The sequence below is a fragment of the Coregonus clupeaformis genome, chromosome 20 (assembly GCF_020615455.1).
Source record: "Coregonus clupeaformis isolate EN_2021a chromosome 20, ASM2061545v1, whole genome shotgun sequence".
NCBI lineage: Eukaryota > Metazoa > Chordata > Actinopteri > Salmoniformes > Salmonidae > Coregonus > Coregonus clupeaformis.
Window position 1 is genome coordinate 17,694,310 of NC_059211.1, and position 16,881 is coordinate 17,711,190.

Sequence of the window (16,881 nt, forward strand, 5' to 3'; positions counted from 1 at the left end):
CTGGCTCATCAAATTCCAGTGCAGCACTGCTGTGATTATCACCCACGCCAGCAGCAACAAGCTGGGAGGTCACAGCAATCAGCCTAATTTCACATCCTCAAAGCCCCTCATTGACTCAAATGGGAGTGTCACATATAATCACGCAGAAAAGGCAGCTCACAGTGGCCAAATGCTCATCTCCATTCTCAGTGGGTGAAGTCACCCTACATGTGGCACATTTTCAATGATTTGCCAAGCTTGTCTCAAGTGGTTTGATCTCTGTCAATTCAGGCAATGGACTACTATGGAAAAGAGTGCCACGAGGTCAAATGGTAAATGGTTTCCCTTGTTACTCAATTGAAGTGCACATACAGTGCCTTCAGATGGTATTCATACCACTTGACTTATTCCACATTTTGTTGTGTTACAGCCTGAATTCAAAATGGATTATAATCATTTTTTTCTACACACAATACCCCATAATGACAAAGTGAAAACATGTTTGTAGATATTTTAGCAAATGCACTGAAAATGTAACACAGTAATCTCACTTACATAAGTATTCACACAAGTCGAAGAGCTTTGCAAACCTGAACCGTACAATTTTGCCCATAATTATTTTTTAAATTCTTCAAGTTGGTTGTTGATCATTGCTAGACAGACATTTTAAAGTCGCCATAGATTTTCAAGCTGGTTTAAGTCAAAACTGTAACTGGGCCACTCAGGAACATTCAATGTTGTCTTGGTAAGCAACTTGTGTGTATTTGGCCTTGTGTTTTAAGTTATTGTCCTGCTGAAAGGTGGATTTCTTTCCCAGTGTCTGTTGGAAAGCAGACTGAACCATGTTTTCCTCTAGGATTTTGCCCGTGCTTAGCTCTATTTATTTATTTAGATCCTAAAAAAACTCACTAGTCCTTGCTGATGACAAGCATACCCATAACATGATTCAACCACCACCATGCTTGTACTCAGTGATGTGTTGTGTTTGACCCAAACATAATGCTTTGTATTCAGTACATAAATGTAATTTCCTTGCCACATTTTTTGCAGTTTTACTTTAGTGCCTTATTGCAAACAGGATGCATGCTTTGGAATATTTTTATTCTGTACAGGCTTCCTTTTCACTCCATCAATTAGGTTAGTATTGTGGAGTAACTACAATGTTGTTGATCCATCTTCAGTTTTTTCCTATCACAGCTATTAATCTCTGTAACTGTTTTAAAGTCACCATTGGCCTCATGGTGAAATTACTGAGCGGTTTCCTTCCTGCCTGTATCTTTGTAGTGTGTATTGATACACCATCCAAAGTGTAATTAATAACTTCACCACACTCAAAGGGATATTCAATGTCTGTTTTTTTATTTTAATTTTTTTACCCATCTACCAATAGGTGCCCTTCTTTGCGAGGCATTGGAAAACCTCCCTGGTCTTTGTCTTTGAAAATCAATGTGCAACTGATGGACCTTACATATAATTGTATGTGTAGGGTACAGAGATGAGGTAGTCATAAAAAAAGGCACTGTAGATAAGGAACTAGGAGTGAATGTATTAAGTCTCATCTCTAATCTTGAGGTCATTCATTTACCGGTCTTACTGGCTTTCCTTTCTGCTGTGTTAAGTGTCCATGCTCCACTGAGAGTGTTAAGGTACTCCTAACCTTCTGAAGGATGCTTATAGAATCAAGGGGAAAACCTTAATTTGCAAGAGGAAGGATAAAATACTTTTCCTTTCTTTCTTGAAATGGGGTTCTTTCTTCAGCGAGATGATTTCCCATTAGATTTTTCTATGCACTTGACAAAAATGAATATATATTCTTCCATTTTTATAAAAATAAAGAATATTAAATGATTTAATTTTAGCTCTAGGCTATTTCCATAGTTCTGTCCTCGTATTAATCATACAGGAGTAATAGTTTACCAATCTTTCACAGCGGGTCAATCGCAAAAAGTGGGCCAAGAAACATGGTCTCAGAAAGGTACAAAAATACTTATCGTGGTGAATACAGAACACATGCATACAAAAACACAAAAAAAGCACAAATCCAGTTGGTCCTTTTGTCTTTATTACAGGAACAAAACAATTAATCCACCACACTGAACACTTCACTCTTTCAACCCTCAGAAGCTCCATCTCACTGGCCTGACCCCCCCAACGGTGAGTTAATTGGGTTCAATGTCTGGTTTCGTGTAAGTCGCTCTCCTCTGTGAACAGGGGCAGAAGTTCTAAAGCAGGGATGGGCAACTTTGATGGGGGTGGGGGACACAAAAAATCTGAACTCACCATGAGGGGCCACAGTGGCTCGCGGGTCTGTGTACCCACATCCATACCCACACATGCAGTCAAGAACCAGCCCCAGCCTTTTGGAATTTTGTTCTAGAGTTAATTTCCTGCAATTCTACACATTTTGCCATGGGGCGTAGATAATTTTGTTCAATTTTATAACAAATTTCATGCAATTATACTCATTTTGCCATGGAGCGGAGAAAGATTTGCAGTTTTACAGCTAATTTCCTGCAATTCTACACGTTGCCATACAAATGTTTGCAGTTCTTAATATGATATCTGAGTGAGAGTGACTAACAAAATCAATGGGGGCCCCCCCGGTAGTTAACTCAACCATGATTACTACCAGTTTAGATAGCTGGCTGGACTAACTTACAAATCTAAAAAAAAATCGCTGATATGGGCTAATTGCGTGACTGTTAGTGACTGATATAACAATAGGAAAACTGCTGATGCAAAACAACATTTTGAAATTGCACCTTATGTATTCTAGTATTCTGACTCAACAGTAAGTTGAGACGCTGACTGAATTTTTTTTTTTAAATCTACGGGCCTACAAAAGGGGAGTTGCCCATCCTTGTTCTAAAGCCATGGCTCTCTCTGCACAGGAGGGCCGTTGTACTTATCAGTTCCCTCTTCTCTACAGAAGAGGCACACACATATAGGCCCCTTTTCCAGATCTCATCAAAGCGGGCAAATGAGAAAAAGCCTCTAACTTAGTGCCCCGGGTGGAGAATTAGCAGTGATGAGAGGAAGAGCGATTTCTGGAGGATTCTAAAAACAAATGATTCTGCAGTTGTATAGCGTTGCTGGGCACTGTACAACCAAATCTATGTTTGCTACAGGCACTGAAAAACTGTACTCACAGGCTTCAGCCTTGTTCCTCAAACATATTCCTCTACTCTTCTGTATTTTTTTAACACCACCATTTTCTTTGAGATATTCCTGCCTTGAGCTGTTTTTAGCCAAACAGGTTAACACAGAATATGTGCATATTGCTAATGGGAAAACAGTTCTGCTTGAGAGAAGGTGAAGGGGACCTATGAACCATGGCGGTCATACCTAATTTGTGACTGAAATTAACACCAGCCTCATCGATGCTAAGCCGAACACACCTGGGTGCACAACATGTCCTTGTCGCACAAATCCATCTAATCTATTGAATGCTTTAGAATGTGTCCTAGCCAAGATAAAAAACAGAAGGAGTGGGTAACGCAGGAATCTGAGGCATTTAGCCAAATTACAAAAAGGACGAAAGGTCAGAGGGCAATAACTGGATCCTGTTACATCGATTTTTGGCTGACGGGATTTTTGGCTTTATAGGCATTGGTGATGAGTGTGAAGGAACAGGGCTGTGAGTTGAGGAGGTCAAGGGACTGCTGTTAAGTCAATATAGTGCTAAGATCAATTATGTCACTCAGTCTGGCTGCACTAGACTACTACAAGTAGACTGTGGCTAACATTGAACATGTCGTACAAACAAGGTAAGCATGCTTTCTTCATGTCAATTTAAATTAAACCCTTTATCCACAATATGGTGAGGGATCATAACACAGGCAATACGGTCCATGGTACAACTTTTACCCCTGAAGTCCTGCTGAATGTACGCTCTCCCTTACAAAACAAACAATATGAATGACACACACTAACTTATATTTCCCTAGCCTACCGGTCTGCAGTGAGATGGGCTTGCAGTGTCTTCCCTTCCCCCTAGTAGAGTCCCTGCTGGTGGGATGGGGGAGCCGTGGCCAGGGGTAGTGGCTCTTCTCTAGATGGGCTTGGTGAGGAGCTGTGTGGAAAAGTCGTACAGGTCCTTGTTGACCTTCTTCAGCGTTCTCACTTCCTCCTCCAGCTCCGACACACGCACCTTGGTGTTCTCACCATCACCAAACACACTCTGTGGGTTTAACAGTAAACAGAGAGAAAGAAGAGAGAGGGGGAGCAAGAGAGTGTACAATTATAGAGATACATGTGGGTTAAGCAAATACATATTTGTAGACACAGAACATTTCAATCTACCACCTCAGGTATCAGGTCCCAGCGGATCCTAAAACGGTGGACATATTTGCTTTTCTCTCATAGACCCACTCATCAAATTGACAAAAGGATTAAACCTCTCCAATATTTATGGTAATGTCTGTATTTGGAGTCAAAGGCTCCATTGTGTGCAAATGAGCGGGGGAATTAATTTCCAGTGGTGGTACAATCTGGCAAAGAATAAACCCATCTCCCCACGGAAAGCCCACTGCCCGTTTTGGGAGTTGGGAGACGGGGCGGTGGATGGAAAGCTTGGTTTGAGGGACATCAAATCTTGTTTGAACCTCCCTAATCTCGTAGAGGCAAATATTGATAATTCCCATTGTGGCCGAATCTGCAGCGCAGGCAGCTGTTGGATGACAACGGTACATAAACTCAGCAAAAAAAGAAACGTCCTCTCACTGTCAACTGCGTTTATTTTCAGCAAACTTAACATGTGTAAATATTTGTATGAACATAACAAGATTCAACAACTGAGACATAAACTGAACAAGTTCCACAGACATGTGACTAACAGAAATTGAATAATGTGTCCCTGAACAAAGGGGGGGGTCAAAATCAAAAGTAACAGTCAGTATCTTGTGTGGCCACCAGCTGCATTAAGTACTGCAGTGCATCTCCTCCTCATGGACTGCACCAGATTTGCCAGTTCTTGCTGTGAGATGTTACCCTACTTTTCCACCAAGGCACCTGCAAGTTCCCAGACATTTCTGGGGGGAATGGCCCTAGCCCTCACCCTCCGATCCAACAGGTCCCAGACGTGCTCAATGGGATTGAGATCTGGGCTTTTCGCTGGCCATTGCAGAACACTGAACACTGCAGGAAATCACACACAGAACGAGCAGTATGGCTGGTGGCATTGTCATGCTGGAGGGTCATGTCAGGATGAGCCTGCAGGAAGGGTACCACATGAGGGAGGAGAATGTCTTCCCTGTAACGTACAGCGTTGATTGCCTGCAATGACAACAAGCTCAGTCCGATGATGCTGTGACACATCGCCCAGACCATGACGGATCCTCCACCTCCAAATCGATCCCGCTCCATAGTACAGGCCTCGGTGTAACGCTCATTCCTTTGACGATAAACGCGATTCCGACCATCACCCCTGGTGAGACAAAACCGCGACTCGTCAGTGAAGAGCCCTTTTTGCCAGTCCTGTCTGGTCAAGCGACGGTGGGTTTTGCTGATAGGCAATGTTGTTGCCAGTGATGTCTGGTGAGGACCTGCCTTACAACAGGCCTACAAGCCATCAGTCCAGCCTCTCTCAGCCTATTGCGGACAGTCTGAGCACTGATGGAGGGATTGTGCGTTCCTGGTGTAAGTCGGGCAGTTGTTGTTGCCATCCTGTACCTGTCCCGAAGGTGTGATGTTCGGATGTACCGATCCTGTGCAGGTGTCGTTACACGTGGTCTGCCACTGCGAGGACAATCAGCTGTCCATCCTGTCTCCCTGTAGCGCTGTCTTAGGTGTCTCACAGTACGGACATTGCAATTTATTGCCCTGGCCACATCTGCAGTCCTCACGCCTCCTTGCGGCATGCCTAAGGTACGTTCACGCAGATGAGCAGGGACCCTGGGCATCTTTCTTTTGGTGTTTTTCAGAGTCAGTAGAAAGGCCTCTTTAGTGTCCTAAGTTTTCATTACTGTGACCTTAATTGCCTACCGTCTGTTAGCTGTTAGCGTCTTAACGACCGTTCCACAGGTGCATGTTCATTAATTGTTTATGGTTCATTGAACAAGCATGGGAAACAGTGTTTAAACCCTTTACAATGAAAGACAAGGTCCTGAAAAAGGGACGTTTCTGTTTTTGATGAGTTTATTTTTCAAATTTCCTCGCAAGATTAAAGAGTGGAGGGGAGAACTCTATTGCCCATCTTCAGTTTATTTATTCATTTGCCTGCCTTCTTGGGTATAGATGTACCGGGCTGGGTGCTTTGGGCTTGCTCTCCCTTTTTCTTTTGTGGGAGCGAGCGAGGGCTGCTCTCCCAGCAAAAATGTGCTTTTCATTTATCTGCATGTCCAGCCCTTATATTTAGTCTCACAATGAAGTGTTTCACCCTTTTCTTTTCAGGACAACCAGGGCTACAAGTAAAACACAAAACAATATGACAAACAGTTGCATTAATGAGTTTTATTGACAAACGTCAACAACAACAAAATAAGGTCCGCCTAAGCAAAAAACAGATAAAAATGTATTTATATGAATACTGTAAGTACAGACATTGTTTGCTCAGTTGGAAATGAATATCCAACTAGTCAGTGACAACTGTGTGGAGTTTGTGACAGCGACTATGTGAGCTTATTACAGTATTATAGACACCATGTCCTTGGATTTCCTATGATCTTCTATGTAGAAGAACCCACTACCTTCTAACGACTGTTGTGTAGCTTGCTTGTTTGTGACAGTCTCGTTTGTGAGAGTCTAAGCTTTTCATTGATAGCATTTAATAGTTTGTAGCTCAAACCATTCGGACTCTACAGACCATTTCGTAAAAAGATCTGGCCCCGGGCCCCTTCGGGATCCGCCCTTGTCTCACAAACACCACTCTAGTTCAGCCCAAGTTAATCACACAGACTAATGGTTGGTACCAACGGATGTAGAAGAAACTTATCCAAATGGTACAACCCAAAAATCTGTAGCTCAAAGACACTATGTTTAAAATGGGTTAGGGGCACTCATTTGGTTAAGGGCGCTTGGGGGGCCGAGCGGTGGAGTCGTCAGCGGCTCACTGAGCCCAGGGATAAGGTGCTTCTGGTGACCTCCTCGTCTAAACAACAACCTGCCCCTTCCTGGCACACACAATTACGCACATGCAAGACCCCATACTGCATCCACGCGCTGGTCGAGTGTGATGAGACCTCTCACGACACAGAGGTGCAGAGGTTCTGTGCTAATTTAATAGACTTATTTAGAGTAATAATGATAGATTGAAGTAATATAGCGCCTTTCAATAGGTTCCAAAGTGTGTTATATTGTTTAAGGGTAACACTGTGTAGCACCCACCTGCGTGATGCATGGTAGCCATTTTGTGCCAGAATGTTCTCCAAACATAGGCATAAATTACATGGCCATAATAGTGAGGGGGCAGTTTTCAATCCTATACATTTGGGGTCATCCATGGTTTTATAAAGCTTTAGAACTGCTGGATCTAGAATGGAGGCAGAATCAAGCATTCCACCATCACCAGCCGCAGGTCCATTAAATGAAGGGCCTTGTAGGCAAGGATCAGAGAAGAATGCTGGCGAGCACAAGGTAGAGCAGGCGGCCCAGAAGGGAGCGGCTGGATAGTGCCCATGATTGGACGGGGAAAGCGGCTGCTGTTGCTGCTGCCACCTAGACAAGGATATGCTGAGATCTAATCAAAACCAACATACAGTCTCAGTAGAGCAGACCCTGGCTTTAATTTTAATTTCCACTCAAAAGTGCTGCCCCTGCACTTAGTTGCACACCGTGGGGGTGGATCTTGGCAAAAGTGACTGTCACCAAGTTATTTAAACTCTGTGGTAACTGCCAGGGTTCAACATCAACAATGGCCCGCTGGCCCAGGGCCATTAAAAACATACGTTGGGCCAGTGGATCTCATCAACGCAGAGCATTTTGGCATTACAGTTCGACATTTACATGCTCTGTTGCAGTCAGCCATAAAGAACTGATGGTGCATTGTTTAGACTACACGTGGAAAACTCATGCTATTTCAGTAATATGATTGGCCATTCATTTAAGCATCCACCACAATCACCGCAAGTCATAACTTCTTGACCAGCACGAGTAATCTATAATGACTTATTTCAGTAATATGATTGGCCATTCATTTAAGCATCCACCACAATCACCGCAAGTCATAACTTCTTGACCAGCACGAGTAATCTATAATGACTTCTAGTAATTACATTTACATTTTAGTCATTTAGCAGACGCTCTTATCCAGAGCGACTTACAGTTGCATACATTATTTATTTTTCATACTGGCCCCCCCGTGGGAATCGAACCCACAACCCTGGCGTTGCAAACACCATGCTCTACCAACTGAGCTACATCCCTGCCGGCCATTCCCTCCCCTACCCTGGACGACGCTGGGCCAATTGTGCGCCGCCCCATGGGTCTCCCGGTCGCGGCCGGCTACGACAGAGCCTGGATGTAATGACTTGCATTGTGAAATGAAATTACACAGCTTTTTAAAACATACACTATATATCCACAATTATGTGGAAAGCCCTGCTAGAGCTGCCTCGGTCAACTGTAAATGCTGTTATTGTGAAGTGGGAATGTCTAGGTGCAACAACAGCTCAGCCGCGAAGTGGTAGGCCACACAAGCTCCCAGAACGAGACCGCCGAGTGCTAAAGCGCGTAAAATTGTCTGTTCTCGGTTGCAACACTCACTAACGAGTTCCAAACTGCCTCTAGAAGCAACGTCAGCACAATAACTGTTCGTTGGGCGCTTCATGAAATGGGTTTCCATGGCCGAGCAGCCGCACACAAGCCTAAGATCACCATGCACAATGCCAAGCATTGGCTGGAGTGGCGTAAAGCTCACCATAATTGGAAACAAATTCTCTGGAGTGATGAATCACGCTTTACCATCTGGCAGTCCGACGGACGAATCTGCGTTTGGTGGATGCCAGGAGAATGCTACATGCCCCAATGCATAGTGCCAACTGTACATTTCGGTGGAGGAGGAATAATGGTCTGGGGATGTTTTTCATGGTTCGGGCTAGGCCCCTTAGTTCCAGTGAAGGGAAATCTTAACGCTACAGCATACAATGACATTCTAGACAATTCTGTGCTTCCAACTTTGTGGCAACAGTTTGGGGAAGGCCCTTTCCTGTTTCAGCATGACAATGCCCCCGTACAAAAAGCAAGGTCCATTCAGAAATGTTTTGTTGAGATCAGTGTGGAAGAACTTGACTGGCCTGCTACAGCAGCAAAGGGGGGACCAACTCCATATTAATGCCCATGATTTTGGTATTAGATGTTCGATGAGCAGGTGTCCACATACCTTTGGTCATGTAGTGTACCATACTAACCAAATGTAGCCTATTACTGGTTTAATATAGTGAGACAGCATGCTAACCTATGGGTCCCACATGACCCCGATGCATTTTAATTTCAAACTACCAGTGAGAAACCCTGACCGCCCCATTGTCTTTGGTTTTAGAGGTTACCACAACTTTCAAATGGGTCAGTGGATGTAACGATCCCGGCAGTCTGAGTCGGGTCCTGTCTGTGGACTAGTTTTTATGTTCGTGATCTCCAGTTTCCCGAGGGTTCTGGAACGCTCCGGGGAGCTCTCTTGATTTCCGCACCTGCATCCCATCAGCAATCTGCACACCTGGTCCTGATCATCACCCTTCTTAGGCTCTGGCCTAACATCCATTCCCTGCCGGATCGTTAGCCATAAACAGTATGTTTTGCCAGCGTATCAGCCTCAGAGTACTAGCGTTAGTTTTGTTGTTTTTTGCATCTTGTTGACCTGCCTTGTACTTACCTCCGTTTGTTCTGTCTACAGTCATTCTCCCGGAACCTTCACCCAACCCCCTGCCGTGCCATCAGTTCATCTGCTACTTCACCACCACCTACTCATCTCCGCCACCCGCTCCGTCTACTGGACTATTCTGCATCTTTTCCCTGTAAATAAACACTCTCATTCGTTCAACTCACCTTGTCCTGGTCTGCTTCTGGGTTCGGTCTTAGAGAACCGTGACAGAACGATCCGGCCATTAATGAACCCAGCGGACCTGGACTCTGTTCGCCATGCCATTACCCATCAGGAGAAGATGTTGGGCCATCATAGCACGGTACTACAGGAGATCGCGTTGTCAGTTCGGAACCTTTCTACCGGTCTGACGGAGGTCCAGAACCAACGCAAGTCTCCGGTGGAGGATCCACTACCGGTTTCACCCATCTCGCCTGCCGCTTCTGGAGCTGTGTCCTTCCGTGAGCCCAAGGTTCCGACGCCGGATAAATATGAGGGGGAGCTGGGAAGATGCCGTTCCTTCCTTATGCAGTGTGGATTAGTGTTCGATCTACAGCCCTACTCTTATGCCACAGACAAGGCTAGGATAGCCTTTGTGATTGAGTTGCTGCGTGGTCGAGCGCTGGAGTGGGCTTCAGCCGTTTGGGAACGACAGGATCCCTGCATGGCGTCATACCAGGGGTTCACGGCCGAGATGAGGAAGCTCTTCGACCATTCCGTCCGAGGAGGGGACGCAGCTAGGCGCCTGTTTTCGCTTCGCCAAGGAACTCGCAGCGTGGCCGACTTCGTGATCGAGTTCAAGACGTTGGCTGTGGAGAGTGGGTGGAATGAGGAGTCTCTGCAAGCGGCCTTTTACCAGGGTCTGTCGGAGCAGCTCAAGGATGAGTTGATCTCCTATCCGGAGCCTAGTGACCTGGACAGCTTGGTAGCCTTGTCTATTCGGGTGGATAATCGAGTCCGAGAGCGAAGGAGGGAGAAGCAATGGGGTCCGTCCAATCGATCAGCTTCTCAGTTCCCAGTCGGGTCGGGTGGTGGACCAGAACACGTCGATCATTCTCCACCACAAAGGATTATTGGAGAGGTTCTCTCTCCCGATTCTGAACCCATGCAAGTGGGGCGGCACGGGTTAACCAAGGAGGAGCGTCAACATAGACGTAAGACCAACTGTTGCCTCTACTGTGGTAGCTCGGGACATTACATCTCCACTTGTTCCCGGCGGTCGTCAAACTGCCCGGCTCGCTAAAGTTGGGAGGACTTTTAGCGAGCCAGTTTCAACCTCTCAGTACCTCTGTCAGACCCCGTTTCCCGGCTACCCTTGTGAACAGGAATCAGAGCTTAGCGATTAACGCTTTGTCGATTCAGGTGCCGATGGAAGCTTTCTTGATGCCGAGTTGGTGGAACAGCTGGGGCTTTCCAAGGAGCAATTGCCGGAAGCCATTGAAGCGACCACTCTGAACGGCAGTAGTCTGGCACGTATCACGATGAGGACTGAACCGGTTAAGATGCTGTTGTCGGGGAATCATTCGGAGATGATTTCATTCTTCATTCTGCCGTCTTCCCATGTTCCTCTAGTCCTTGGATACCCCTGGCTGAAGGAACACAATCCCACGTTCGATTGGGTGACGGGCAAGGTAACGAGTTGGAGCCTTGATTGTCATGCTAACTGTCTCAAGACTGCCTGTCCCCATTCGGTTCCCAGTCAGGTGATTGAGGCTAAACCCCCAGATTTGTCCCTGGTTCCCGAGACATATCACGATTTGGGGGAAGTGTTCAGTAAGCAGAAGGCTCTGTCACTCCCTCCCCCACCGACCATATGATTGTGCCATCAACCTGTTCCCTGGAGCTGTCTACCCCAAGGGAAGGTTATACAGTATCTCCCGCCCTGAACGTGAGGCTTTGGAGACCTACATCAAGGAGTCCCTAGCTGCTGGTCTCGTTCGTCCCTCGTCATCACCCCTGGGGGCAGGATTCTTCTTTGTGGGTAAGAAGGATGGCTCTCTTCGACCGTGTATTGATTATCGGGGGTTGAATGACATCACGGTCAAGAACAAGTATCCCCTGCCCTTGATGAGTTCTGCCTTCGACTCCTTACAGGGTGCTACGGTGTTCACCAAGCTAGACCTACGCAATGCGTATCACATGGTCCGGATCAGAGAGGGAGACGAGTGGTTGACGGGTTTCAATACACCGATGGGTCACTTCGAGTATCAGGTGATGCCGTTTGGACTGACCAATGCTCCAGCGGTATTCCAGAGTATGGTGAACGACGTCCTGAGAGATATGATCGGTCTCTTTGTGTTTGTTTACCTGGATGACATTCTGATCTTCTCGAAGGAACCTTCCGACCACGTCCAGCATGTCCGGCAGGTTCTGCAGCGATTGTTGGAGAATCGCCTGTTCGTGAAGGCCGAGAAGTGCGAGTTCCACGCCCACACGACATCCTTTCTCGGGTACATCATCTCCAGGGGAGAGATTAGGATGGACCAGGAGAAGGTTAGAGCGGTTCTGGAATGGGCCCAGCCCGGTACGAGATTGCAGCTCCAGAGATTTTTGGGGTTTGCGAATTTCTACCGCAGATTCATCCGGGATTACAGCCGTGTGGCCGCTCCGTTAACGGCCTTGACTTCCAGTATCAGGAGCTTCAAGTGGAATCCGGAGGCGGATCGAGCGTTTCTGGATTTGAAGAGGCGATTCACCAACGCACCGATTCTCTCTCAACCGGACACGGACCGTCAGTTCGTCGTTGAAGTGGACGCGTCCGATGTGGGAGTTGGCGCCATCCTGTCGCAGCGATGCTCCACGGACAGTAAACTCCATCCCTGCGCCTACTACTCTCGTCGCCTTTCGCCTGCGGAGAGGAATTACGATGTGGGTAACCGGGAGCTTCTCGCGGTGAAACTTGCCTTGGAGGAGTGGCGCCACTGGTTGGAGGGGGCGGAGCAGCCGTTTATTGTCTGGACTGACCACAAGAATCTTGCTTACGTGCAATCGGCTAGACGTCTCAACTCCCGTCAGGCCAGGTGGTCGTTGTTTTTCGGACGATTCAATTTTTCCCTGACGTTCCGACCTGGATCTAAGAACGGCAAGGCGGACGCCTTGTCTCGGATGTTCTCCAAGACGGAGGAGAGTGGGTCCAAGACCGAGACAATTCTCCCCCGGAACTGCGTCGTGGGAGCTGTTAGGTGGAAGATTGAGGAGGAGGTGATGGCGGCTCTTCGGACGCAGCCCGGTCCCGTAACGGTCCACCCGGTCGGTTGTTTGTGCCTGAGTCGGTTCGTCCCTGCGGTCCTCAAATGGTCCCACGCCAGCAAGATGGCTTGTCACCCTGGCGTGGCTCGGACGATGGCGTTTCTTCGCAGACGTTTTTGGTGGCCTGCCATGGCCGAGGATACTCGGGGTTATGTTGCTGCCTGTCCAGTGTGTGCGCAGAATAAGAGTACCAATCGGCCCAGCTCTGGACTACTTCACCCCCTTCCTATTCCCCGGCGACCATGGTCGCATCTGGCCCTGGACTTTGTCACTGGGTTGCCCGCTTCTGAGGGGAACACGGTCGTTCTGACTATCGTGGACAGATTCAGCAAGTTCGCCCACTTTGTGCCAATTGCCAAGCTTCCCTCTGCCTCGGAGACGTCCGAGATCCTGGTTAGGGAGGTTTTCAGGGTCCACGGGTTGCCCAGTGATATCGTTTCCGACCGTGGCCCTCAGTTTACCTCTGCTGTCTGGAAGTCCTTCTGTTTGGCCATTGGAGCTACAGTCAGTCTCACATCTGGTTTTCACCCCCAATCTAATGGTCAGGCGGAGAGAGCCAACCAGAAGATGGAATCCACGCTACGCTGCCTGGCCTCTTCCAACCCCACCTCCTGGGTCTCTCAGTTGCCTTGGGTTGAGTATGCCCACAATACTCTCCCTACATCTGCCACTGGGATGTCTCCCTTCCAGTGCCTGTATGGCTACCAACCTCCCTTGTTCCCTTCTCAGGAGAAGGAGCTCTCAGTGCCTTCTGTTCAGGTCCATATTCGTCGTTGCCACCGGACCTGGCATCGGGCCAGTAAAGCACTCCTTAGAGTTTCGGACCGGTATCAGCTCCAGGCGAATCGTCGCCGGATCCCCGCTCCCACCTACACCATCGGAGATAGGGTCTGGTTGGCCACACGGGATCTTCCTTTACGGACTGAGTCTAGGAAGTTGTTACCGAAGTTCATTGGTCCGTTTGTGGTGGAGAAGGTGATCAATCCGGTGGCAGTTCGACTCAAACTCCCGAGGACGCTCAGAGTCCATCCCACCTTTCATGTCTCCTGCCTCAAGCCTGTTTTCCTCAGTCCTCTGTTGCCTCCTCCGCCTCCTCCTCCTCCTCCTCGGATGATCGGAGGTGGTCCTGCCTACACGGTGCGTCGCATCATGGATTCCAGACGGCGGGGCCGGGGTTTCCAGTATCTCGTGGACTGGGAGGGGTATGGTCCTGAAGAGAGGAGTTGGATTCCGCGGCGACAGGTCCTAGATGCTGACCTCATCAGTGACTTCTACCGCCTCCATCCTGGCGCTCCGGGAGTCCGCCCGGTGGCGTTCGTCGGAGGGGGGTACTGTAACGATCCCGGCAGTCTGAGTCGGGTCCTGTCTGTGGACTAGTTTTTATGTTCGTGATCTCCAGTTTCCCGAGGGTTCTGGAACGCTCCGGGGAGCTCTCTTGATTTCCGCACCTGCATCCCATCAGCAATCTGCACACCTGGTCCTGATCATCACCCTTCTTAGGCTCTGGCCTAACATCCATTCCCTGCCGGATCGTTAGCCATAAACAGTATGTTTTGCCAGCGTATCAGCCTCAGAGTACTAGCGTTAGTTTTGTTGTTTTTTGCATCTTGTTGACCTGCCTTGTACTTACCTCCGTTTGTTCTGTCTACAGTCATTCTCCCGGAACCTTCACCCAACCCCTGCCGTGCCATCAGTTCATCTGCTACTTCACCACCACCTACTCATCTCCGCCACCCGCTCCGTCTACTGGACTATTCTGCATCTTTTCCCTGTAAATAAACACTCTCATTCGTTCAACTCACCTTGTCCTGGTCTGCTTCTGGGTTCGGTCTTAGAGAACCGTGACAGTGGAAATGAAAGTTCCAGATTGCGCCTTTAACTGACTGTGTGGTCTTTAATATGAAAACCTTCAATCTCTTGGAGGTGCATCATATCAACAAGCCTGTTCATTTCAGCCATGATCTCCAGATAGGAAATCAACTCTCCCTAGCTAAGAAAGGATATGAGAGGTATGGATACACCAAGTCCCCAGATAAGACACAATATTGTAATATTGTGCTTTGCTGACGCCATAGCCAGTAGGGTCTCTCCTCTCTTACAGTCAGTACGTTGACGCACTGTGGTGTAAGTATGTATGCGCTGGCAAGTAGTAGTTGCAGCTGTATTTTCTTATCGTGGCCTTTGTAGAAGTCTGAGAGTAAAGTGCAAGAAACGCTGTGAGGAGTTTAAGGGTCATAATGAAGAGTCTTCCGCTGAGCCTTCTGGCAAGGAGCCTGTGAAAATGTTAACCTACGGCGACTACACATAGTGTCTTCAGAAAGTATTCATACCCTTTGACTTATTGCACATTTTGTTGTGTTACAGCCTGAATTCAAAATGGATGATTATTTTATCATCTCACCCATCTACACAGAATACCCCATAATGGCAAAGTGAAAATATGTATTTAAAATTGTTTTCAAATGTATTGAAAATGAAATACAGAAATCACATTTACATAAGTATTCCAACCTGAGTCAATACTTTGTAGAAGCACCTTTGGCAGAGATTACAGCTGTTAGTCCTTCTTGATAAGAGCTTTCCACACCTGGATTGTGTAACATTTGCCCATTATTCTTGTCAAAATTATTCAAGCTCTTTCAAATTGATTGTTGATTATTGCTAGACAACCATTTTCACATCTTTTCATAGATTTTCAGGTAGATTTATGTCAAAACTGTAACTCGCCCATTCAGAAACATTCACTGAGCGGCCTTGTTGCAAACAGGATGCATGTTATGGAATATTTATATTATGTACAGGATTCCTTCTTTTCACTCTGTCAATTATATTAGTATTAAGGAGTAACTACAATGGTGTTGATCCATCAGTTTTCTCCTACCACAGCCATTCAACTCTGTAACTGTTTTAAAGTCACCATTGGCCTCATGGTGAAATCCCTGAGAGGTTTCCTTCCTCTCCGGCAACTGAGTTAGGAAGGACGCCTGTACCTTTGTAGTGACTGGGTGTATTGATACACCATCCAAAGTATAATTAATAACTTCACCGTGCTCAAAGTGATATTCAATGTCTACCAATAAGTGCCCTTCTTTGCGAGGCATTGGAAAACCTCCCTGGCCTTTGTGGTTGAATATGTGTTTGAAATACACTGCTCGACTGAGGGATCTTAAAGATAATTGTATGTGTGGGGTACAGAGATGAGGTAGTCATTAAAAAATCATGTTAAACACTATTATTTCACACACTGAGTCCATGCAACTTATTATGTGACTTAAGCACATTTTTACTCCTTAACGTTTTAAGGCTTGCCATTACAAAGGGGTTGAATACTTACTGACTAAAGATATTTCAGTTTTTCATTTGTAATTAATTTGAAAAAAAATCTAAAAACATAATTCCACTTTGACATTATGGGGTATTGTGTGTAGGCCGGTGACAAAAAAATCTAAATAGTATCAGGCTATAACACAACAAAATGTGGAAAAAGTCAAGGGGTGTGAACACTTTCTGAAAGCACTGTACATAACATTTACACAGCATTTACATACATCTAACACCCTTAGAACATGACGTGGTGTATAATGCCGAGTCACATGGCCCCCTGCGATGATGTTGACTTGCTCACTAACCTTAACAGGGAACTCATTAAAAAGTTGACGAACACACAGATAACATTTGAAATATCATCTATGGGGAACTGTATTGTGTAATGATGTGCATTTTGCATTGACCTGCCCACTTACCTTGTCTGTTACGGCACTCATGATGGAGTAAAGTTTGTCTGCTTTCTCCAAATAGGTCTCCCTTTGGGCCTAAAAGAGAGAGAACATACAGTCAAACAAGGTGCACAGGCCATGTCC

At 46.7% G+C, this 16,881-nt stretch overlaps 1 protein-coding gene across 1 annotated transcript in view; it reads right to left on the bottom strand.

Moving 5' to 3' along the window:
* Positions 1-2,019: 2,019 nt before the first annotated feature.
* wdr18 (WD repeat domain 18) overlaps positions 2,020-16,881 on the bottom strand; it is a 131,882-nt gene continuing 117,020 nt past the window's right edge. Inside the window, exons 9-10 of the mRNA XM_041839811.2 lie at positions 16,765-16,833; positions 2,020-4,159 (exon numbers count right to left, since the gene is read on the bottom strand). Of these exons, the coding sequence (XP_041695745.1) occupies positions 4,031-4,159; positions 16,765-16,833 (198 nt within the window). The 3' untranslated portion in view covers positions 2,020-4,030. The remainder of the gene's footprint in view (positions 4,160-16,764; positions 16,834-16,881) is intronic.